At 44.0% G+C, this 26,672-nt stretch overlaps 1 protein-coding gene across 1 annotated transcript; it reads right to left on the bottom strand.

The window, feature by feature from the left end:
* Nucleotides 1–3,652: 3,652 nt before the first annotated feature.
* PTPN18 (protein tyrosine phosphatase non-receptor type 18) lies at nt 3,653–25,813 on the bottom strand. Its single transcript, XM_052635625.1, has 15 exons — nt 25,721–25,813; nt 23,324–23,432; nt 22,984–23,060; nt 22,809–22,904; nt 22,665–22,703; nt 8,610–8,678; nt 7,759–7,821; nt 7,399–7,541; nt 6,932–6,998; nt 6,777–6,854; nt 6,593–6,682; nt 6,246–6,334; nt 5,088–5,296; nt 4,583–4,657; nt 3,653–4,369 (listed from the first exon to the last, which is right to left on the bottom strand). Exons 1-15 carry the CDS (start codon nt 25,811–25,813, stop codon nt 4,302–4,304), a joined length of 1,365 nt encoding a protein of 454 aa, XP_052491585.1. The 3' UTR covers nt 3,653–4,301.
* Nucleotides 25,814–26,672: the final 859 nt, after the last annotated feature.

Genomic DNA, 26,672 nt, shown 5'->3' with positions numbered 1-26,672 from the left:
AAGAGCTCAGATTCCCGTTTCAGTAGCAGCAGACACAACACAACTCACAATCTCCAGGGCTTTCCAGGTAGAACTTAAATATGCTTACAGAACAAAAGTAGCCCTTGGCCAAGTACCTCCTCAAGCAATTGCACAGTGCTCTAAGTGGTCTCAGCTGTTACATAATCATTATTAACAGGAGAGGGAGGGTGTGGGGTGAGAGAGCCTGACCTGCCATCTTGGCTAATTTGCTCTATCCCCACAGCTACTTAATTATATCAATAACCTATGTCGAATAAATGATTTTTCTGCCCACTGATTTAAAATGCAACAGTTATCAAAGACTAGAGCCACTAGATTTTTAGCAGGAGAATATATAATTAAATTTACTTTCATTTATTTTTGTTTTAGGTACATGTTTTTGGTTTTGTTTTCGTTTCTGAGGATCATAGTTTCCTGACTAGTGATCAAATCAGTGCCCCCCTGCAGTGGAATTCTAACCACTGGACCACCAGGGAATTCCCATGACTCAAGTAGAGCTTTTGATATTATCATCTCAACTATATGGAATTCTGTTTGATTTTAGGGATAATCAAAAAAAATCTAAGAAATTTTTTTTCTTAAAAAATTTTCTGTGTCTATTGTAAAAATCTAGATTCACAGTGTAGGAGCAAAGTAGCCAAGAGGGCATGGCCAGGCTCTCTCACCCCATTATTTTGTAAATAATGATTACAGAACAGCTGAGATCACTAACAGCACTGTGTGTGCATATCACTGTGAGGAACATGTGGGGTACTCTCTTGGCCATGGGCTACTTTGTTCTGTAAGCATATGTAAGATCCACCTGAAAAAGCCCTTCTGGCTGCATTATGGTGGCGAAGATGCATCATGGCTGTGTCCACTGGGTCAACCACAAGAGGAGAGAATATAGCATGTCTGCTGCTACAGTTGCTGTGCCAGTCAGGGAGAATAAACGTATTTGCAGTTCCTAGAACTCCTTGAGTTTTCTTCCAGCCTCTTAGTCCGTGCCTTACCTACCGTGGGTTCAATAAACAGTGCACACAGTGAGGAAGGGTGAGACACACAGTTATATATGTAGCAGCAATATGATAAATATAATTTTACAGTCCTCATTTTATAGACTGGAAAACTGAAGCATTGAGGAATTAAGAAGCTTACTCAAGATCACACTAGTAAGTGACTGACTCCAAGCTATTCATCATTATGATATAGCCCAGCTTAAAGAAACAATCAAATGATGGACAGACACCTCTTCCTTCTGCCATAGGCCCCCTCTCCCCTGAGACACTACTTTTATCCCCTTCTGATCTCCAGAGCACAATGACAATGTTTCTGGCTTTGAAGTTGGTTTACACTCTAAACACCACCTTTAGCCTTCTTTACTTTAGCAGTTCCAGGGCCTCCTTTCTGCCTATCTAAATCAAGATTAGCTCCAATTTTCTCCTGTTGCCCATTAAGCTAGGGACTCCCTCGTTTCTCCGCATTTCATAGTTTCTGCTGGTTGAACTGCTTCTTGTGCATAGCCTATACACACTTGAAAAGCTGAGTCACTCTCAACAAGCACTGCTGCGGTGAAGGAAGGCAAATTTCATGCTCCTTCCACCAACACTCAAAGGGCAAATGACTTGTCTCAGTGCCTATAGTGAATGCAGGGGCCTGGAGTTAATTATGGTTGAACATTTCTTGAGCAGAGGCTAGGCTCTTTACATTATCTTTCACTGAATTCTCATAGATACTGTGTGAGGGATGTGGCCTGGTTAGGCAGGTGGAAGGTGGTGGTCCGTGCTCATCGCAGACACAGGGTAGCCTTCCAACAGCTTGGGGGACATACTGCATTAGGGAGGAATAGCTGGCCATCCACCTAGATAAACCTAACATTGTTGGACAGACACTGCCAGAAGGAAGATCATGTCAGGAAAGAGGCTCACAGAGCAGGATCAGGGTTTTGGAGCATCAGATGTAAATTTACTCATCTTTTTTTCTACCATGTGTTCTGTCTGGTTTGACGGTTTTATATATCTGGCTGGATAACCCATCTGTCTGTCCAGCTAGAGCTTTGTGTGGCTCACCCAGTGTCTGCTGTCTTTCTGGCTGGAGGTCTGCATGTCTGTGCTATGGGTTTGTCCAAGGATCTTTTCAAGCTGGCAGTCGGTCTGTCTGGGGTTTGTTTTTCCAGCTGAGTCTACTTGGAGGTTCACCAGTCTATCAGTCTGAGGTGAGTACATCTGACTATGAGGCTAGTGCACTGTCTTGCTGACTGCAGATTTGTTTGCCAAGCTGGTGATCTGTGTGCATCTGGTGTCCAACTCAAGGGCTGGGGCTTGTGTGGCTAGCAGCCTGTGCAAACAGCTAGAGGTCTGACTTGTTGGCATCCTTTCATCTGTCCAGATGGGAGTCTACCTGTTCGTCTGGTTCTGGGGTCTCTTCATCTAACTTGAGATATAGCTGGCCAGGTGCTTTGGGATCCATCTATTTCTCTGGTTGAGGATGGTGTCTCACTGTGGCTGAGAATCTTATCTGTCCAACTAGGGGTCCATCCAACCAAAGGGATCCTATGTATCTGAGGGCTAGGAGCCCATCTGGCTAGCAGGGAGTCCATCTACCTGAAGGATTTGCAGTGTATGTCCCACTGGCAGATGGTCTGTGTAGTGGGGAGGGGTCCATCTGACTCCTGTTGCTTTTTCTATCTGCTTATCTGACCAGCTGATCACCTGGGAGTCCACCTGGCTGTCTTCCCAGCAGGAGATATATCGATTTGTCTGCCAAAATACGGATTCTGTATAGTTGGTGAGCTGGTAAAGTCTGTCCATTTGTCTGCCTAGTTGGAAGTCTGCCTGGCTAGGTGAAGTGTCTGTGCAGTCAAAGGTCTGTGTGGCTGGTATCTGTCTGACTGAAGTACATTTGGCTACCTGGGAGTCCATGTGATTAGGCCTATCAGTCTGTCTGCCCACATGGTAGGTCTGTGTAGCTGAAGGCCTGTCTAACTCAGAGGACATCTGTGTCTGTTCAGCTGGGGATCTGTTTATGGCTGTCTGGGAGTCTGTCCAGCCAAGGGTCTGTCTGTCTGGTGTCTGTCTAGCAACCTAGCCGGAAGAGAGGGTCTGTCTTTCTGGTGATGTCTTTTGCATGGGGTGGTCTGTTAAGACTGTTGGTGTGTCACTCTCCCTGACTGGAGGTCTACCCAGGGAATGGACTATCCCTCTGAAGCTCTGGCTGTCAAGGGGAATGGCCTGCCTCTCCAGGTTGGAATTCTATCTGCTTACCCATCTGGGGATCTCCTTACTTGTCTGTCTGAAATCAGTCTGCTTGACTGTTGTTACGCATGGCTTCCATCTGTCTGAATGGTAGTGGGGGATGAAGGTCCATCCATCTCTTTGTGTTGTAAGCTGAATGTCTGAGTGAGGGAGTCTCAGATACTGAAATGAACCAATCTTTCAGCTGGTCTCCAGAAGCCTATCTATCCATCATCCCCTTCACAATGGGGGCCCCTACCAGACCCTTAGGGTTGAGTTTATTCTTGAGTATGCTCAGTGTGACCTCACTAGCCATCATCACCCAACTACCTCCCCAAGTCTCATGGTGTTGCTAACTTGGCTTCTGTTTACTGGTGCCAAACAGAAATACAGAGACAGTTTTGGGTGAAGTAGAAAAGAGTAGCTTTTATTGTTTTGCCAGGCAAAGGGGGCCACAGTGGGCTAATGCCATGAATACCATGTGACCGACCCTAGAGGGGATAGTGAAGGGTTTTATAGTGTTCAAGGAGCAGGGGGTGATCATGGACCAAGCTCATGGACAATCCTTGGTTGGCGTCAAGGTGAAGTTTCAGTATCTTCAGCCTCTGCTTGCAACCAGTCTAGGGTCGATGTTCTTGTTGTCAGAAGTTTTTATCTTGTGGGGGTCTGCTTCCTATAAAAACAACTTAGGAGTGTGTGTGTATCAGGTCTTTATCCCTTTCAGGAAACTGGGAGTTCAGTGATTCTACTATGTGGTAGAATTATAGTCTAAATTGTTACCAGTTCCCTAGCTCAACAACTATTCTTTGTTTCTGCATCTTCACATTTCCAAATCATTAACTCTTGAGTCAGCATTTTACTTCAAAAGATAAGGACACAGGGACTTGAACATGGTTTCAGTGCCTTGAATGCTATAATCACAAAGGCAGAGCCCCACATCTTCCACGCTAAGAAACGTTTATTTTTATTCAGCCCAGCACCCCCATTCCCAACACTTCATAAAGCAGAGCATGACCCTCAGCAGTCCAGGCACCCATGTGGAGCAACAGACAGGCAGGGGTGCAGCGCTCACACCCGGGTCCATTCAGCAGGCGGATCTCGGGGTCCTTTAGGCCTCCCAATGCGCAGGTTAAAGCCTGGAAGAGGAAGGGCACCATAAGGCTCATAAGAGAAGCTGAGGTGTGGATAGGAAGGCAACCGGTGGAAAATCATTCTCAGGCCTCCAGGGCCTCCTGGTTTGCTGCAGCCACGTCCACAGGGCTCTGAGGATGTGAGTCCCCTGCCACCATACCCGCCCCATCCCCGTCGCAATTGCAAACGGCCCCAGCAACCGAGTTTATCTGACTTACCTAGCCCACCAGTCTGAGCTCCATCCGCCACGTCCTCATAGGCGCCAGGTCCAGCCACGCTTTCGTCAACAGGAACTGCGGGCAGAAAACCACCAGAACAGGTCAACTCAGACGGCCCTTCAAATTCCGGCATCCTCCCTGCGCAAGAAGGCTGGCTGGGGGCTGCAGGTCCGGGCCCAGGGGCCAGGGGCGTGGCCAGGGGCGTAACCAAGACGGAGCCCTCTGCCCAGACCTGGTGACCGGGTCAGAGACTGCGGCGGGGCCAGAGACCACAGCGTGGCCCGAGACGCTTCCGGGCGTGACCTGAGGACAGGCAACAGTCCTAGAGGCATGGCCGGGGAAGCCCGAACCTCAGCCCTCCAGGGCGTGCCCCGGCCAGACTCGAGCTGGGGGGAGGGGAGGTCATCGCGGCCTCCAGGCTCTCCAGAACCTGGCCAGAGAGGATCTGCAGGAACAGGTGGGGGACGATCCAACCCAGCCCCGACCCCCGGCCTCCTAGACTCACCGCGGCCCGGCTGCGCGCCGCGCGCGTCCTCAGATTGCGCCTGGTGCCGCCAGGCACGCGGCGTCACCTGGCTGTAGAGTGGTGTGTCCTCCGTGCTGCGCGCCCGCGCGCCCGCGCCTGCCCCGGTGCCCACGGGGGCCGCACGCCTCTGTACCACCGCGTAAGTGTCGGCCATGGAGAGGGCCGGAGGCCCGGGCACCGAGATGCTCCTGCGGGTGGGGAGGGCGGGGAGGAAGTGAAACTGCAGCGCCTAGGCGGGGGAGGGAGGGAGGGAGCTGGGCGAGCAAACCACCGGCTTCCTTCCCGCCTGAGGCGGCTCGCAGTGAAGGAGCACTGAGATGGAGGCGGTTGGTCTCTGGAGAAGGGGGTCTCGTTTCTGTGTCCCTAGGGCCCAGCAGGTTGGATGGATGAAGGAAGGAAGGGCCCAGCTGGCAGGTGAATGGGACGAGGTGTTATTGAGGAGTGGTCATTTCTGTGTAGTTGTTTATTGAATAAATGAACGAGGAAGTGACATCTAAAGGGAAGGAAGCTGCTAAGTCACTTCAGTCATGTCCGACTGTGTGCAACCCCGTATACGGCAGCCCACTAGGCTCCGCCGTCCCTGGGATCCTCCAGGCAAGAACACTGGAGTGGGTTGCCATTTCCTTCTCCAATGCATGAAAGTGAAAAGTGAAAGTGAAGTCGCTCAGTCCTGTCCGACTCTTTGAGACCCATGGACTGCAGCCTACCAGGCTCCTCCGTCCATGGGATTTTCCAGGCAAGAGTACTGGAGTGGGGTGCCATTGCCTTCTCCAAAGGGAAGGAAGGGAAGGTGTCAAAATGGAGAGCTGGTCTCAGACCAAGGGCTGAAGTCTGCCGCACCAGATATGACGCCTGACAGTTGGGCGGCATCAAGAAATATCTGCTGAATTAATGACTTGGGGGGAATGAGGAAAGTATTGACACCGGAATGTAGGGGTAGGGGCAGAGACTGTGTCATCTCTGGTATTAAAGAATCATCTTCAGAAAGGTTCCCAGAGCTCAGTTCAAAGAAAGGGCTGGTGAACATGTGGTGAACTGAACGACAAGGATGGCGCCAGTGTTCCAAAGGTGAGGAAAGGGCTAGCCACCAAGAAGAAGAAACTGGAAAGGGAAGACTCCGGGGATGGGGCTAGGTACCTAAGGACTCCGCTGGATGGGTGGGCGATGGCATTCAGGGTCTGGGAAGTCCAGAGGGAGAGGGCGTCATCGTAGAGTGGGACACAATTCTGGAGGAAAGACAGGAGGGGAAGGGCATGAGGCTTCAGAGGACACTGTCCAGGCTCCTAGTGGAGATCCCTGTGGTCTCTGTGGGGGCAGCTTAAGAGGAGACACTCTGATAAGGAAGCAAGGAGGATGACAAAGGTAGATATCAGAGTGAGTCCCTGCTACTGGAAGGAGTCCAAGGGCTAGATGCTGCCATAGTGGTGGCCATAGACCTCTGCTCTGGGTCCTGGTCTCTGAGGGTTGGAAGGGGGCCTTGGTACCTCCTTGAGGTTCTGGTAATGAGGGCTGGCATTCTGTATCGCTGAGAGAAACATCTGAGCCACTGTGTGGTACAGGAACCTGTACTGCTCCTGGGGTAGTGGGTAGAGGGGAAGACAGGTCATTGAGAAGGGAAGACAACAGCAGGAGGGATGTGTCCCTGGAATGGGGAGACCCTGCTCACACCTCTGTCTGTATGGCCATAGGCCGCTGCTTCCGAATCTCAAGGACCACACTGAAGAGGCTGAAGTTAGGTGGGATCATCTAGGGCAGAGAGATGGGCACATGAGAAGGACCTGTGGGCGCAGGATGCACACCTCACGTGCATGCCCTCTTCATACCTGTGTCAGAAGCAACTGTCTCACATAATCCACAGTGCACAGGACACCTGTTCGCCCGCAGCCAGCACTGACAAGCAAGAATCAGAATGAGCTTGACCAGGGCCTTCCTGCAACCCATTTTAAAGGGGACATTTGGGGTGGGAGGTGAAGGACTTAATTAACGGAGGAACCCCTGCAGCACTTTTTGGTTCCCAGTATCCCAGGTTATAATTTGAAAGGAAAAACTTTTTAATTGCTGAAATTTGTTTAGCATCAGCTGTGTATTTATTCCCCAGCAGACAGTCTGTGTTCAATAAATACTGACAATTTCAGTTGCAACTTTAACGAGTGTGGCCTCAGTTTTCTTAAAATAGGCATTCGAGAAACTGCAAGACTGGCTCCAAGTCCTGCACTATTCTTCCCTGCCTCCTTCCCCAGCTACCATCCCCTCTGTCTCACCAGATCCCCATAAAGCCCATTTATTAAACCTGCAGTGGACACAGAGGGGGTTGGAACCAGATCCCTGGAGGTGCCGAGCTTCCTCAACCATGGCAAGCACATGGTCAGGATTGCTGGGGACCCCTCTGTCTGGCCAGGACATATACTGCAGCTGGGACACTGAGCGGGATTCCTGAAACACGGAAAATGAGAGGCAAAGAATAAAAAAAGAAAGAAAAGCATATATTGAGCAACTACTTCATGTCAGCCCTATTCTCCACATCTTCTATTTAAATGAAACAGATAATAACTAAAGAGAAGGGTACTATTGTTAATGCCCATTTTACAGATAAGAAAGCAGAGACAGGAAGCTCTCACTATGTGGAAGTCTCCTCCTCCCCTTGCAGTACCTTCTGGAAGGTGACCTGCAGGATCCTCAGTGTGATGTCTGGATTCAGCCACATCTCCCTTTTCTGTGGATATGGGGCATGTGGGAAAAGGGCAGAGAAAAATGATCACAGGTGCCAGTTCAGTTCAGTTCAGTTCAGTTGCTCAGTCGTGTCCGACTCTTTGCGACCAAAAAACACATTTTCAGGAAACTGCATTTCTGATTTAAAATTTTAAAAAAGTCGTTCCCTGGTGGCCTAGCGGTTAGGATTCTGGGCTTTTACTGCCATGGCCTGGTTCAGTGCCTGGTCATGGAACTGAGATCCTGCAAGTCGTACAACACAGTCCTCCCCAATACCACCCCCCCCCCCCCAGAAAAAAACACCTATTTCTAAAAATTCATTTAGTCTAAATATCCCCCATGACTTCTGTGAAGGAAACATTTTACATAAGGGATAAAGAGAAACTATGAGCTAGTTCCAACAAGCTCATTTGCAATGAAAGAAAGAAATGTCTTTTGTTTTAAAACAAAAGTTTGCTTGTATTTATCAGTACCAATTGTTTTTATAACCTATGAGAGATTTTTCTGAGTTCTTTTGAAATGGTAAGGGAAATAAGAATTTTAAGAACCTAACCAGGTACATTTATATTTACAGCGATAACCGTGATAGTAGTTAAAATGCAAAATCAGTGTATAATGAGTTCTGACTATTTGCATGCTAATACCAGAGAGCTCCCTGCAGTGTGAGGGGGACTGTGGGGAAATTGTTCATTCTTTCAAGCCCAGCCCAAAAGCTTTCCACTCAGAATCTTCTGTGAAAGACAAAATCCAAGATTTCCGTAAAGTGCTGTTCCCACCTCTGCCCCAACTCACCAGAGTGATGCAGAAGGGCCCAATCTGCAGTGGTTCCTGTTGTAGGGCCCAATAACGCTCACATTTTTTCTGCAAAAAACAAGGGGAAAAGGGCAGGGACTGAAGAGGGGGAGTCTGCCTCAAGAGTTCATATTAACATGTGTACAACCCCTTGGAACAGCCCAGCTTGCTGGTGGAAGCACAGACAGCAGCAGCATCTCATCAGATTAAACACAGACTCAGTGCAGATGTGAGCTTCTGACTGTGCAGGAGCAAGACAGTCCAGAATATTTTACTGTAAGCAACTAAAATCCTGGAAAGAAATGTATGAGCCACTATTTTCAGACACTGGTCCACATGCATTTGCAGGACTGTGATCACTGAACAAAGGGAAACACAGGAGTGAAACCCTATGAGTTCCCAAGGTTACTGCCTCGAGGCAGTAACCAGGCTGCAGACCATGAAGGGTCTGATGATCCCGCTAGTTGAGAAACCAGAAATCTTGGCTCAGGGAAGCCAAGACAGAGTTCTTGAAAGAACAGTACTATGCAAACAGAAGCAAAGAACACCAGAAGTCTGCATGAGGTCCCCTTGAGTCTGGGCACATATGATATGAAACCCCATGAAGCTAGGAAAGAATAACTTTCCATGAAAGCATAATAGCTATGGAACTATAAGATGAACATTTCCTAGAGCTCACAATGGAACAAATAATTTACATTTCCTCCAGCCAGAGTGGAGACCTGATTGATTAAAAAGGGCATTCAGTAAGGAACAAGACACCACACATTAGTAAGTAGAATGAACTCAGTTCTAGAATAAAGGCTTCTTTAGACGTACCCTTAAAAAGCTTAAAAATAAACCTTAAAATGATCAAATATCCAAAAATAACTGCCTTCCAAAAAAAGTTCCAACACTTTTTTAAAAAAATTCCTTTTTAAAGGAAAATAACAAGATCTAAAATTTATCAATACTTGTGTAAAATTTGGGCTTCCCATGTGGCACTAACGGTAAATAACCCACCTGGCAATGCAGGATACATAAGAGATGTGGGAAGATCCCCTGGAGGACGAAATGGCAACCCACTCCAGTATTGCCCTGGAGAATCCCCATGGACAGAGGAGCTTGGCAGGCTACAGTCCATAGCGTCATAAAGAGTCAGACATGACCCAAGCAACTTAGCAAGTGTAAAATTTAAAATATTAAGCATCCAATAAAAATTTACTAGACATACAAAGAAGCAAAAAATATGACCTACACCCAGGAGATAAGTCAGTCAATAGAAAAAGACCTAATACAGATGAGGAAAAAGGCAGACAAAGACTTTAAGATGGCTCTTATAAATATGTTCAAAGATGAGAAGGAAAAACATGAATGTGATAGAAAAAAAAAGATATAAAAAAGACCTAAATGGAACTTCTAGAGAGGAAAAATAAAATATATGAAATAAAAAATTCATTATCTAAGGTAAATGAAAAGATGTTCAACACTGGTAATTATTAGAGAAATGCAAATTAAAATCACAATGAGGTACCACCTCACACTAGTCAGAATGGCCATCAGTAAAAAGTCTACAAATAACAAATACTGATGAGGGTGTGGAGAAAAGAGAACCCCCATACATTGCTGGTGGGAATGTAAATTGGTGCAGCCACTATGGAAAACAGTATGGACGTTCTTTAAAAACTAAGAAGAGGGGCTATATGATCCAGAAATCCTACTCCTGGGCATATATTTGGACTAAACTATTATCTGAAAAGATACATGCACACTGTGTTCATAGTAGTAGTACTCACAATAGCCAAGACATGGAAACAACCTAAATGTCAATTGACAGATGAATGGGTAAAGGAGATGTATGTATATATACACACACACAATATACTCATCCATAAAAAAAAGAATGAAATAATGCCATTTTCAGTATGATAGAGATTATTATACTAAGTCAGAAAGAGAAGACAAATACCATATGATATCACTTATATGTGAAATCTAAAATCTGACACAAATGAACTTATCTACAAAAGAGAAACGGACTCACAAACACAAAGAACAGACTTGTAGTTACTGGGGGAAACAGGGATGTGGAAGGAACAGTCGGGAGTGTGGGATTAGCAAATGCAAACTATTATATATAGAATGGATAAACAAGGTCCTACTATATACGCAGGGAACTATATTCAGTATCCTGTGATAAACCATAATGGAAAAGAATATGAAAAAAACTCACTGTCTAATCACAGATTAGGGGCGTCCCTGGTGGTCCAGTGACTGAAACTCTATCTCCCAACACAGGGGGCCTGGGTCAGGGAACTAGACCCAGCTGAAGATCCTGAGTACCACAGGTAAGATCTGGCATAGCCAAATAAATAAATAATTTTTTTAAATAGCAGATTAGATACCAGATCAGTGAACACAAAGACATAGCAATAGAAACTATTAAAAGTGAAAAAGAGAGAGAAAAAGTGGAGGAAAAAAACTAACAGAATCATATATCTGTGGAAATATATCAAGTGGCCCAATGTACGTATACCTGGAGTTCAGAAGGAGAGGAGAGGGGAGAATGGAAACTATTTTTGAAGAAATAATAGCTGGAAATTTTTCCAAATTTCATGAAACTATGAACCCACAGAGCCAGAAAGGTCAATGAACCATAAGGAGAATAATCCAAGGATTATTAACACCAAGTTAGATCATGATCAAATTGCTGAAAAATCACAATAAAGAAAAAAAAAATCTTAAAACCATTATACATAAAAAGACATTAAATTTGAGAAATAAGAATGACAGCAGAATTTTGTCAGAAGCTTGCAAGCCAGAGGTCAATGGTGTTATGCCCTAAAAATGCTAAAATCAAAAATTCAGACAAAAGCTGAAAGACTTTATCATAAGCAAAACTGCACTATGAGAAATATTAAAGTAAGCTTTTCAGGAACTTCCCTAGTGGTCCAGTGGTTAAGACTCTGCACTTCCACTGAAGGGGGTATGGGTTTGATCACTGATTGGGAATTAATATCCCACATGCTGCATGGTGAGGCCAAAATAAATAAATAAAATTCTGATTTCTTCTTTAACAAAAAAAAAAAGTAAGCTTTCTATACAAAAGAAACATGATATCAGGTGGGATAATGACCTACACAAAGGGATGAAGAATAAAGAAAAAAAGTAAACAGGTAGCTAAGCACAAAAGGTATTTCTCATTTTTAACATCTTTAAAAGATAATCTAGTGAATTTTACCAAAAAAGAAGGAATAGCAATCCTTCACAAATTTTTCCAAAAATTTGAAAAAGGAATATTTTATAAGACTAGTATTACTCTGGTATCAAAACCAGACAGATATAACAAGAAAACTATTCAACAACTCAAGAATATAGACAGAAGAATTGTTAATAAAAGATTATACACAGTACACAAGATTGGTTCAAGATATGAAAGCCAATCAATGTCATATACCATAATAACAGAAAATAAAACCAAAACACATGATCATCTCAATAGATGCAGAAAAATGAACAAAATCCAGTACCTCTTCATACATAATAAAAACATGAAAGGCACTAGACATAGAAAAGAAATTCCTCATTTTAAATTAAAAAGCAAAACCAACAACAAGTATCTAAAAAAACCCTACAGGTAACTTAACACTTAATGTTGAAAGACCGAATGGTTTGTGCTTAAGATCAGGAACAAGACAAAGATGTTTGCACTTTCTGCTTCTGAACAATTTCGTATTGGAAGTTGTAACCAGTGCAATTAGGAAAAAAGAAATGAAGCAAAGAAGCAAAGAAACGAGAGGAGGTGGGAGGGAGGAAGAAAGAAAAAGACAGGAAAGAAAAAAGATGGGAAGGAAGAAGAAACAAAGGGAAGTTACCCAGATTGGAAGAGACAAAACTATCTTAACTTGCAGGCAGCATGATGTTATATATAAAAGTGATATTAGATAAAGTGTTAATCGCTCAATTATGTCCGACTCTTTGTGACCCCATGGAACGTAGCCCGCCAGACTCCTCTGTCCACAGATTTTTCCAGACAAGAATACTGGAGCAGGTAGCCATTCCCTTCTCCAGGGCATCTTTCTGAGCCAGGAATCGAACCTGGGTCTCCTACATTGCACGCAGATTCTAGCCACTGGGAAAGCTCTATAGAAATCATATAAAAAACCCTGAAGAATATACACACACATACACTATATTAGAGGTAAAAAGTGAGTTCAGCAAGGTTCAGAATACAAAATCAATACAGAAAAATCAATTGTATTTTCATGTAAAGAAAACTGTTGTTCGCAATATCTACCCTGAATTGATAGATTCAGTGCAGTCCTTATCAAAATCCTAGGCTTTTTGATGATATTGGCAAGCTGATCTTAAAATTAATATGTTAACATTAATAAATGTGTTGTGGATACCCAAGGCTGCCCTCAGGTTTGATGATTCAATAGGTCTCACAGGACTCTGTACAGAGTTGTACTCATGGCTACAATTTATCACAATGAAAGGATACAGAATAAATTGGCAAAGGGAAAAGGCACACAGGGTGAAGTCTTCAGAAACCAAGGTGCCAGCTTCCAAGGGTCTTCACCCAGTAGAGTCACTTAGGATGTGCTTAACTCCTCCAGCTATGAGTTGTGACCACACATGTGAAATGTCCACAGGGAAGCTCCTTAGGAATTGAGTGCCCAGGATTTTTACTGGGGGACTCCATGTGGTATGTAGGCACCTCTGACTAGCATGGGCCAAAACTTCAGAAGGAAAGCAGGTATCATATAAACCTGCTGTCACTTAGACACATTGCTTATATAAATACTTTAGCAAAGTCGACCACTCTTATTGGAAATCGGATTTCCAGTTAAGAGCCAACATTGCAGGAAGGCCTTTCTAAGCATAAGCACTTAGGCTTGCTATGTTAACTCTTCTGTACAGCAAGTGACCAAGAATAGACAAAACAATCTTGAAAATAGAACAGATTTGGAAGACTCACCCTTATTGATTTCAACACTTAACTATAGACCTACAATATATTGTAGTACTGGTATAGTACTACAATCAATGAAATAGAATTGACAGTCCAGAAATAAACCTTTACATGTACGGCTGGTCAATTGATTTTCAACAGAAGACCAAGACCATCCAGTGGAGAGAGCAGTCTTTTAACAAGCAGTACTGGAACAACTGGATATCTATATGAATTTGGATCCCCTATGTTACACCATATACAAAAATTAAGTCAAAATGAAAATGAATCAGAGACCTAAGCATAAACACTTAGAAGAAAACATAGGAGTAAATCTTTTTGACCTCTGGTTAGACAATGACGTGTTAGAAACAGCACCAAAAGTACATTAAAACAATAGATTGGAAGGATTCAAACTTACAGAAGGTTTGTGCTTCAAAGGACACTGTAAAGAAAATAAAAAGACACCTACACAATGAGACAAATATTTGTAGATCATATACTGATAAGGGACTTGTATTCAGAAGAATTCTCCAATAATAAAAAGACAAATAATCCAATTAAAAATTGGTAAAGGACCTAAACAAATACTTGTCCAAAGAAGACATACAAATGGAAAAATAAGCACATGAAAAGATATTTGGTAAATCCACATCATTAGGCAAATGCAAACCAAAACCATGAGACACCACTTCCCAGCCATTAGGATGGCTAAAAAACAAAAACAAAAAGTAACATATATCTTGGTGAGTGCATTGAAAAAAATAGAACCCTTGTGCATTGTTGGTGAGAATATAAAGTGGTGCAGCCACTGTGGAAAACAAAACAAATCAATACAACATTGCCACATGATCCAGTAATTAATTCTACTACCCCAAAAAATTGAAAACAAGGACTCAAAACAGATACTTATATATTAATATTTATAGCAGCATTATCACAATAACCAAAAGGTAGAAACAACCCAAGTGTCCATCAACAAATGAATGGATAAACAAAATGTGATACAAAAACAAAACAAAATGTTATTCAGCCTTAAAGAGAATGAAATTTTGATATGCTCTGCAACATGGATGAACCTTGCAAACATGATAAATGAAATAAGTCAGACACAAAAGGACACGTATTATATGATTCCACTGAGATGAGGTACCTAGAATAGGCAAATTAATAAAGCCAGAAAGTAAAATAAAGGCTACCAAGACCTACACGAAGAGTAAAGGGGAAGTAATTATTAAATGGATAGAGTTTCTGTTTTGGCTGATGAACAAGTTCTGGAATTGGATATTGATAATGGTTTGAAACATTGTGAATGTACTTAATGTTTCTAAATTGTACATCTGGAATCATTAAAATGGCAACATTTATGTATATTTTACCACAACTGAAAAAAGAAAGACACGATGAATACCACTTCACATCCAACAGGATGGCTATAATGAAAAAGACAAAAATAACAAATTTAGACAAGAATGTAGAGAAATTGGAAGACTCATACATTGCTGGTTGAATGTAAACTGGAAAACAGTTTGGCAGGTGCTCAAAATGTTAGAAATAAAGCTTACCATATGACCCAAAAATTTCACTTCTAGGTATATACTGAAGAGAAATGAAAACATACTTCTATACAGAAACTTGCACATGAATGTTTATAGCAGCAATATTCATAATAACCAAAAAGTGGAAATAGCTCAAAGTTTATAAAGTGATTGTGCTGTGTGTGCTTAGTCACGCAGTTATGTCCAACTCTTTGCAGCCCCGTGGACTGCAGCCCGGCAGACTCTTCTGTCCTTGCAGCTTCTCCAGGCAAGAATACTGGAGTGGGTTGCCATGCCCTCCTCTAGGGGATCTTCCCAACCCAGAGATCAAAGTCAAGTCTCCCACTTTGCAGGCGGATCCTTTACTGACCGAGCCATGGAAATATAAAACAGAATGTTATCCAGCAACAAGAAGGACTGAAGTATTGACATGGGCTTCCCTGGTGGCTCAGCCAATACATGCTACACTGAGCATGAATCTGAAAAACACTACCTTAGTGTTTGAAGCCACTCACCAAAGGCAAAGTGCCATATGATTGCAGCTATATAAAAAGTCCAAAGTGGGCAAATCTACCAGAGTAGATAGATTAGCAGTTGCTTAGGATGGAGTTTGGTAGGAAATGGAGTATGCCTACTAATGGATATAGGGTTTCTTTATGGGGTGATGAAAATATTCTAAAATTTATTGTGGTGATGGTTGTATGATTCAGGAATATACTAAAAACAACTGAATTGCACACTTTAGATGGATGAATTATATCTCAATAAAGATTTTTAATCTATATGCAAATAATAGCAGTATGTTGTGTAGTATATTTTAAGTTTAGAACTAAACCTGTGGCAACAATAGCCTGAAGCATAGAAAGAGAAAATTGAAATATGCTGTTGTAAAGTTCTCACATTTTACCTGAAATGGTATAATAATAGTATTTGACCATACACTGTGGTAAGTACATATTTCACTAAACAATAAGCACATAATACAGAGGTAAAACTAATAAGGTAATGATGACTATTATTTTCATTACACGGCACTGGAATGCAAAAGTAGGAAGTCAAGAAACACCTGGAGTAACAGGCAAATTTGGCCTTGGAATGCGGAATGAAGCAGCGCAAAGACTAATAGAGTTTTGCCAAGAAAATGCACTGGTCATAGCAAACACCCTCTTCCAACAACACAAGAGAAGACTCTACACATGGACATCACCAGATGGTCAACACCGAAATCAGATTGATTATATCATATGCAGCCAAAGATGGAGAAGCTCTATAGAGTCAACAAAAACAAGACCAGGAGCTGACTGTGGCTCAGATCATCAACTCGTTATCACCAAATTCAGACTGAAATTGAAGAAAGTAGGGAAAACCGCTAGACCATTCAGGTATGACCTAAATCAAATCCCTTATGATTATATAGTGGAAGTGAGAAATAGATTTAAGGGCCTAGATCTGATAGATAGAGTGCCTGATGAACTATGGAATGAGGTTTGTGACATTGTACAGGAGACAAGGATCAAGACCATCCCCATGGAAAAGAAATGCAAAAAAGCAAAATGGCTATCTGGGAGGCCTTACAAATAGCTGTGAAAAGAAGAGAGGCAAAAAGCAAAGGAGAAAAGGAAAGATATAAGCATCTGAATGTAGAGTTCCAAAGAATAGCAAGAAGAGATAAGAAAGCCTTCTTCAGCGATCAATGCAAAGAAATAGAGGAAAAGAACAGATTGGGAAAGACTAGAGATCTCTTCAAGAAAATTAGAGATATACCAAGGGAACATTTCATGCAAAGATGGGCTCGATAAAGGACAGAAATGGTATGGACCTAACAGAAGCAGAAGATATTAAGAAGAGGTGGCAAGAATACACAGAAGAACTGTACAATAAAGATCTTCACGACCCAGATAATCATGACGATGTGATCACTCACCTAGAGCCAGACATCTTGGAATGTGAAGTCAAGTGGGCCTTAGAAAGCATCACTATGAACAAAGCTAGTGGAGGTGATGGAATTCCAGTTGAGCTATTTCAAATCCTGAAAGATGATGCTGTGGAAGTGCTGCACTCAATATGCCAGCAAATTGGGAAAACTCAGCAGTGGCCAGAGGACTGGAAAAGGTCAGTTTGCATTCCAATTCCAAAGAAAGGCAATGCCAAAGAATGCTCAAACTACCGCACAATTGCACGCATCTCACATGCTAGTCAAGTAATGCTCAAAACTCTCCAAGCCAGGCTTCAGCAATACATGAACCGTGAAATCCCTCATGTTCAAGCTGGTTTTAGAAAAGGCAGAGGAACCAGAGATCAAATTGCCAACATCCGCTGGATCATGGAAAAAGCAAGAGAGTTCCAGAAAAACATCTATTTCTGCTTTATGGACTATGCCAAAGCCTTTGACTGTGTGGATCACAATAAACTGTGGAAAATTCTGAAAGAGATGAGAATACCAGACCACCTGACCTGCCTCTTGAGATATCTGTATGCAGGTCAGGAAGCAACAGTTAGAACTGGACATGGAACAACAGACTGGTTCCAAATAGGAAAAGGAGTACGTCCAGGCTGTATATTGTCACCCTGCTTATTTAATTTCTATGCAGAGTATGTCATGAGAAACACTGGACTGGAAGAAACACAAGCTGGAATCAAGATTGCTGGGAGAAAAATCAATAACCTCAGATATGCAGATGAAACCACCCTCATGGCAGAAAGTGAAGAGGAGCTAAAAAGCCTCTTGATGAAAGTGAAAGAGGAGAGTGAAAAAGTTGCCTTAAAGCTCAACATTCAGAAAATGAAGATCATGGCATCCGGTCCCACCACTTCATGGGAAATAGATGGGGAAACAGTGGAAACAGTGTCAGACTTTTTTTTTTGCAGATGGTGATTGCAGCCATGAGATTAAAAGACACTTACTCCTTGGAAGAAAAGTTAAGACCAACCTAGATAGAATATTCAAAAGCAGAGACATTACTTTGCCGACTAAGGTCCATCTAGTCAAGGCTATGGTTTTTCCAGTGGTCATGTATAGATGTGAGAGTTGGACTGTGAAGATGGCTGTGCACCAAAGAAGTGATGCTTTTGAACTGTGGTGTTGGAGAAGACTCTTGAGAGTCCCTTGGACTGCAAGGAGATCCAACCAGTCCATTCTGAAGGAGATCAGCCCTGGGATTTCTTTGGAAGGAATGATGCTAATGCTGAAACTCCAGTACTTTGGCCACCTCATCGGAAGAGTTGACTCATTGGAAAAGACTCTGATGCTGGGAGGGATTGAGGGCAGGAGGAGAAGGGGACGACAGAGGATGAGATGGCTGGATGACATCACGGACTCGATGGACGTGAGTCTGAGTGAACTCCTGGAGATGGTGATGAACAGGGAGGCCTGGCGTGCTGCGATTCATGGGGTCACAAAGAGTCAGACACAACTGAGCGACTGAACTGAACTGAATGATTATGAAATAGAGTCATAAAAATTCTCAGGAAAAAAGACAGAAAAGAAGAAAGGAACAAGAACAGATGGAACAAATAGAAAACAAATAGCAAAATCATAGATTTATACACATAACTGACACATTAAAGGTGGTGGTGGTTTAGTCACTAAGTCTTGTCCGACTCTTGAGGCCCCATAGACTGTAACCTGTCAGGCTCCTCTGTCCATGAGATTTTCCAGGCAAGAATACTGGAGAGGGTTACCATTTCCTTCTCCAGGGATTTTCCTAACCCAGGGATCAAACTCCTGCACTGCAGGTGTATCTTTACTGCTGAGCCACCAGGGAATCCCCCAACACATTGTTAGCCGCTCAGTCATGTTCGACTCTTTGCGGCCCCATGGACTGTAGCCCACCAGGCTCCTCTGTCCATGGAATTCTCCAGACAAGAATACTAGAGTGAGTAGCCATTCCGTGTTTCCAGGAGATCTTCCCCACACAGGGATCATCTCCTGCATTACAGACAGATTCTTAACCTTCTCAGCCACCAGGGAAGGCCAACACATTAAATACTATGCCAATTAAAGGCAGAGATTGTCAGATTGGATTTTATAAGTAAGTATCCACAATATGACAGCTATAAGAAACAATTTAAAAATAAAAATGAGGAATTCCCTGATGGTCCAAGGGTTAGGACTCCATGCTTCCATTGCAGGGGGCACAGGTTCAATCCCTGACTGGAGAACTAAGATCCCTCAAGCCTGGCGGCATGGACAAAAAATGAAATTGAACACAGATTTTAAAAAGTAAAAGAATAAGAAAGATAATCACGCACATTCTAATCTAAGGAAGTTTAAATAGCCATATTAATACCAAAGTACACTTCAGAGAAAGGGTCATAAAAGAGACATTACATATTGAAAACAAGCTTGATTCATCAGGAGACATAATCCTAACTGTATAAGCACTCAATTATAGCTTTAAAGTAACTTAAGCCAAAATTGACAGAACTAAAAAAAAAATAGATAAGTGAAAAATTACAGAAATCTCAACACTCCTCTTTCAGCAAATAACCAGACAAGTAGACCAAAAGACATCTATTTCTGCTTTATTGACTATGCCAAGTCTTTGACTGCATGGATCACAATAAACTGAAAATTCTGAAAGAGATGGGAATACCAGACCACCTGACCTGCCTCTTGAGAAACCTGTATGCAGGTCAGGAAGCAACAGTTAGAATTCAACATAGAATAACAGACTGGTTCCAAATAGGAAAAGGAGTATGTCAAGGCTGCATATTGTCACCCTGCTTATTTAACTTCTGTGCAGAGTACATCATGAGAAATCCTGGGCTGGATGAAGCCCAAGCTGGATTCAAGATTTCTGGGAGAAATATCAATAACCTCAGATATGCAGATGACACCACCCTTATGGCAGAAAGTGAAAAAGAACTAAAGAGCCTCTTGATGAAAGTGAAAGAGGAGAGAGAAAAAGTTGGCTTAAAGCTCAACATTCAGAAAACAAAGATCATGGCATCCAGTCCCATCACTTCATGGCAAATAGATGGGAAAACAGTGGAAACAGTGTCAGACTTTATTTTGGGGGGCTCCAAATTCACTGCAGATGGTGACTGCAACCATGAAATTAAAAGATGCTTACTTCTTGGAAGAAAAGTTATGACCAGCTTAGACAGCATATTAAAAAACAGAGACATTACTTTGTCAACAAAGGTCCGTCTAGTCAAGGCTATGGTTTTTCCAGTAGTCAGGTATGGACTGTGAAGAAGGCTGAGCACCGAAGAATTGATGCTTTTGAACTGTGGTGTTGGAGAAGACTCTTGAGAGTCCCTTGAACTGCAAGGAGATCCAACCACTCTATCCTAAAGGAAATCAGTCCTGAATGTCCATTGGAAGGACTGATGTTGAAGCTAAAACTCCAACACTTTGGCCACCTGATACGAAGAGCTGACTCATTTGAAAAGACCCTGATGCTGAGAAAGATTGAAGGCGGGAGGAGAAGGGGACGACAGAGGATGAGATGGTTAGATGGCATCACTGACTCAATGGACATGAGTTTGGGTAAACTCTGGGAGTTGGTGATGGACAGGAAAGCCTGGTGTGCTGTGATTCGTGGGGTCACAAAGAGTCAGACACAACTGAGTGACTGAACTGAACTGAGACAAAAAAATATGAATAATACAATTTGAGTATTACTATTCACAAGCTTGTACTAATTGACAGTTATAAAACAGTTGAAGGTTTCAACACTCCTGTCGGGAACTGACAGAACATTTAGAGAAAAGAAATCAGTAAAGATCTATCAGTTCAGTTCAGTTCAGCTCAGTCACTCAGTCGTGTCCGACTCTTTTGTGACCCCATGAATCGCAGCACGCCAGGCCTCCCTGTCCATCACCATGTCCCAGAGTTCACTCAGATTCACGTCCATCGAGTCCATGATGCCATCCAGCCATCTCATCCTTAGTCGTCCCCTTCTCCTACTGCCCCCAATCCCTCCTAGCATCAGAGTCTTTTCCAATGAAGATACAATAAAGATATAAAATATTAAAGTGTCTTTCAAAAAGGCACAATCAATTTGACCTGATATTTATAGGATACTCAACCAAGCAGAATACACATTCTTTTCAAGTGCACACAAAACATTTACCAAGATAAATCATATTCATGGCCACAAAACAAGTTGCAATACATCTGGAATAATATAAAATTGTTCTTTGACCACAATGGAACTGAAATTTAATAACAGGAAGATATATGGAAAAGTCCCCAATATTTGGAAATTAAGCACAGCTATAGTCAAATACCATGTCAAAGAAGAAATCACAAGGGCAACTAGAACACATGTTGAATTAACTGGAAAAAAAAGACAACATCGCTTATGGAATGTAGCTAGAGCAGTGTATGGAGAAAAATGAATGGCGTTACTTACACATGATAAAAATCACAAATCTATTATCTAAGCTTAAAGAACTAGAAAAAAGCAAGTTAAACGTAAACCAGAAGAAAGGAAATGATAAAGATAAAAGAAATTAATGAAATAAAAATTTAAAATTAGAGAAAATGAATAAAATTCAAAGCAGCTTCTTTGAAAAAAATAAAACTAATAATCCTCTAGCCCAGAGATTGGCTAACTTTCTATAAATGGCCAGATAATAAATCTTTTAGACTTTGGAAGCCACACAGTCTACTTAACTTGCAACTACTGAACTTGACAATTGTGGCATGTATACACTATGTAAACCAATGAGCATGACTATGTTCTAATACATTTTTATTTACAAAAACAGGCAGCAGGACAGATTTAGTACAACAGTTAAAAGTTTGATTCTTTATTCTAGCCAGACCAAATAGCCAGGAGAGAAGATATCACAACTACCAAAATTAGAGATGAAAAATGTACATCACTATAGATTGCATAGACTCCATGATCAGCCAGCTCTCCCAGCCGGCCAGGATGCAGAACCATGTGCCTTCAGTGATGATACACATTTATTGAGTAACTAATTTATACTTATGGGCAAAGCAAAGATCCCTGCTCTCCTGGAACTTCGCTTCCACTCAGGGAGACAGAATAAACAATATACATAATGCATTTGTAGATTATCTTATATTTCATTCAGAAGTTGGTAGGAACTGTGAAGGAAAATGAAAGTAGGACCAGGGAAGGAGAGTGGGAGTTTCAAAGGGGGTGAGGTCCAGGAAGATCTCATTGAGGAAGGAGCACTTGAGCCAAGACCTGAGGGTGGTGATGCAGCAGCCCAAGAGGAAAAATGTCCCAGGCAGAGGGAACAGACAAAGCATAGGACTCGAGGCAGAACAAAGGCCCCAGTGGTCGGAGCATAGTGAATAAGTGGGAGAAACATGGGGAAAGACATCAGACTTGTGCTGGGGAAGCCACAGTTATAGGGTCTTATGGTCTATGGGGCAGGAAGACCAGCAGGAGAGGGTTGCCAACATTGGAAGGATGAACCACACGAATAAAAGGAAAAAGATCATTTAAAAAATTAAAGCCAGTAATAGTGGGCTTGGCAGAGCTACAGTGGGGTCACTCCAAGAACCGGTCCCTTGAGTCATGGGATCAGGGGAGAGCTAGTGAGATTTATCCTGTCTCCTGCATAAGGACATGCACTCCAGAGGCTGAGCACACCTACCCGTCCATTCTCCATCTCCTGACAGGCCATCAGGATGACCTAGACATAGGGGTAAGGGAGGAGAATCAGTTTAGGGGGTGCAGTTATCAGGGCCAAGGGAGGACCCAGAATACTGGCCACACCTCCCCCTCCCCCAAAGCTGACCTTGACCCCAAATTCCCAGATGAGGCGCCAGAAGTCTAGCAAGGTGTGAGGCAGGGGTCCTTGTGTGGCGATGTAGGCCTGGCTTCCGTCTGCACCCTGGTAAAGGCTAAGTTCACTATTGAGGTTCTGCTGTCACCTCCACCACCTCTGCCCCTTTCCTGACTCCCAGCCTGACCCTGATGAAGTTGCCATTGATGTAGTCGCCATGTCCCTCTTCCTGGAGCAGGGAAAGGATCACTCGTGTCTGATCGTCTGCCAGCAGAAGTGAGAAACATGGACTTTGTGGGTGACAGCCCTGATGGCCTCCCAGATGAAAGCCAGCAGGGGACAGCACACCTGGGGGGATCCCATCGGGGTGCACTGGTGGGATGCTGGGGATAAATGCAGCCAGAGCAAGGCTCCTGGAGGGAGAGTTCTGGGAACCCAGTAGGACACAGGGACCCTGGCTAGCACCTGGATCCCACAGCGTGGGGGCACCGACTCCTCCGGAGGCCCCACCCCCACCCCCGACTTACAAGGCAGCACATCCTTGTAACGGTTCTTCCTCAGGTTCTCGGGGCGACTGCCGGCCTCCGTTGAGCACACGCTTTCCGTCTTCCAGGCGGCTGAGTGGGCCCGGATGTCCTGGTGGGAGGACCGCAAGAAGACCCGGGGGTGGGAAGAGAGAGTAAGAGAGGAGCCAGATCAGAGGCCTGGGACACTGAGGCTCTCAAAGGGATATGCGGCACGTGCCCTATGAAAGGTGAGTGCTGCGTCCAGATAGTGTTGCTGCTGCTAAGTCGCTTGAGTCGTGTCCGACTCTGTGCGACCCCATAGACGGCAGCCCGCCAGGTTCCCCCGCCCCTGGGATTCTCCAGGCAAGAACACTGGAGTGGGTTGCCATTTCTTCTCCAACGCATGAAAGTGAAAAGCGAAAGTGAAAGCCCTCAGTCGTGTCCGACTCTTAGCGACCCCATGGACTGCAGCCTACCAGGCCCCTCCGTCCATGGGATTTTCCAGGCAAGAGTACTGGAGTGGGTTGCCATTCCCTTCTCCAATATTGATTCAATAACAGTAGCCATTCAGAGTGCCCTCTCTATGCTAAGCCCTGTGTAAGGGCATTGAACTATCTGCAAGGTGCCTCCGAAGTTGGTATTATTGACTCCCCGTTGTGCAGTAAGAAAGCTGAGGCACCACATGTGTCAGTGACTTTTTGAAAGTGCCACCCAGGAAGTGGGTGAGTGTTGAACTCAGACCTCTGAGCATCTGTGCCCATACCCTCAGTGTGTATTTACATCTTATCATGAACAATAATTGTAATATATTATGTACTTAACATAACAAACATGATACACAAGAGGATAATATACAATGTATATGAATTAAATGTATAACATTACTTATGTAGATACTATTAGGTGCTTTAATACTGTTAGATTATTATGATCAGTGAATAGTATTGCCATCATCACCAGGCATTCATAATCATGACAATAATAAATAACACCTACCAAGCCACCGTGACTGCAAGCCACCATTCTAAGTGTTCTTACACCCATCAGGTAGGTCATTTAAGTCTTCATGGACACATTTCTGCAGTAGATACCACTATGGATATTTCTACTATGCTGATAAGGAAACCAAGGCCCAGAGAGGCCTTGGAAGATTCTTGTGAGTGCAGGAGATTGCAGGAGGCTGGCCTCCAGCAACTGGCACTGCTCACCACCCAGCTTCTGCATAGGGATCGTCAGCACTGCTCACTGTCCCAAATTGGACCCAGACCTGGATTTATATGATGTCATGTACTACCTGGGTATTATATGTTTACATTTATTATGCACATTTTCATATTGCATAAATTATATATTCTGCATTTATTACACAGTTCTTATACATAATATTTACTTTATATTTGTATAAAGATTTATACTTTTATTATTGTTTCTTAGAAACTTGAATAACTGCTCATTTTATAAATGAGTTTTCATGTTTATTCTGTTCTATGAAATTAATGTATAAGTTATAGTTTATGACATACTTATACATATACACTATATATTTTATATTAATACAATTATTTCATAAATCTGTTCTCTATTTCTATTGTTCTTAATGAATATATAGTCATTTATTACTTACATATATTTATCAGACATTTCTAAATTTAAGATGTCACCATATATGATTCTAACACGTTTCTATGTTATTATATTTAAAATATCTCAGTACTTGTACAGTGCGATGCCTACGACGCTGCTGGATTATCACTCCTTACGTATAGCTTGCACTACCCCACTGTAAAGTTTAGGATTATTTATAACTAGTGACAAAGCCGCCTATAAAGTAAGCGCTCAAGATGTGCTAAGCGCGGTTTACCCACACTGGCTATTTTAATCCTCAGGTCAGTTTCGTCACATTTCACTCTAGGAGAAACAGAGGCCACAGAGACCGGATAAAGAGCCTCAGGCCACATCGCCTGTAAGAACTGGCCTCCATATCCTCACTGCAGCGGGGCCTCTTGGTTCCTCTTTTCCCAGCCCCTTCCTCCCCAGGACCACAGTGGGGACAGTGACCACCGGGTCGCCTGGAGCGGCCGAGCATCGCGTGAGCGCTCGCCTTCTCCGCTCAGCAACCCGACGATACCGGGAGCGCAGCTAGGGCGCAGGGACCGGAGGGCGTGTACGCGGCCCCGCCCGGGCCGGCAGTGGACTTCGCCCTCTGGGGCTCTGCAGGCAGAGGGTGAAGACGGGCAGGGAGAGAGAGAGTGCGACAGAGAGAGGTGCTGGGGAGAGAAAAACAGAGATCTCGAAGTGAGAAGACGACCCTGGACGCCGAGAGAGAAGCAAAGTGCAGCAGGGTGCACAGAACAGACGGAGGTCCGAACTGTCCAGGGCGAGGAGCAGGAGCTCGGCAGTCCACACTCGCCCACTCACGCTGAACTCGCCGGCGAAGACCACCCCATCCCTGCCGCCTAGTGCTTCCAGCTGCTCCAAGAAGCTCCGCGCCGCATCCAAACTGCGGCTCATGGTGCCGCCTGGGAGTGAGGTGCAGTCCACCTGCACCTCCGCTCTCTCCGCTGGGGTAGACTCCGCTGAAGGCAGCCGAGGCCCCACCTCAGATCTCGCCGGCCAATGGGAGTGCTCAGCGGCAGACAGGGCGCGCCCCTCAGCCAATGACACTCAGAGCCCGCCCCAGCCCCGCCCACAGGCTACCGGACTGAGGGCGCTAGGTTCCCGTGGCTGCGCGTGGGACTAGAAAACTGCGCCGGCGCTATAATTTTTTTGTCTCCGCGCGGGCTGGATGAGTCCCTGTGGTCCTATGGACACCCCCTCTAGCTTGGGCCCGGGGTCCACGCCCTGGCATGGCGGATGGCTACATGCCCTCGCCCGGCCTCCAGGGAGCTGGACGTATCCGGATCCCAACCAGGGTGGCGTGTCAGCTGTGAGTAAAGACGGCTGCCTAGATGAAGCTGAAATTCCTGACTGGGAAACCCTATGTGGAGACCTTACCCCGCTCTGCGCTCCGGCGGAGTCCAAGGGAGGTTGGGAGAGGTTGCCGCGGGGGGAAATGACAGCCGGGCACCTGAGCTGTGAGAAAGACAAAATTTCTTGAGGTTCCTTCTTTTTCTGGGTCGGGCCAGGAGGAGCCGAGGGAGCCAGGATCATCCTAATTTGAGAATCTCAAGCTGTATAAAACTTCCAGGAAACTGAGAATTGAGGTTTTGGGAGTGGGTTCCAGGGATCTAGATGTTCTCAACGCTTTTAAGGATTTTTTTTTTTTTCATTCTCATACTGTCGTCTTCAGAAAATGGGGAGAAGGCCAGAGGACGGCTGCTGCCCTAGGGCCACAAAGGGGAAGGCTGGAGAGAGTAGGTAGGAGCCAGGG

Source organism: Budorcas taxicolor, chromosome 2 (assembly GCF_023091745.1).
Source record: "Budorcas taxicolor isolate Tak-1 chromosome 2, Takin1.1, whole genome shotgun sequence".
NCBI classification, from domain to species: Eukaryota; Metazoa; Chordata; class Mammalia; order Artiodactyla; family Bovidae; genus Budorcas; species Budorcas taxicolor.
Note: the sequence above shows the minus strand (reverse complement) of the source record. Positions and strands in the feature narration are given on the sequence as shown.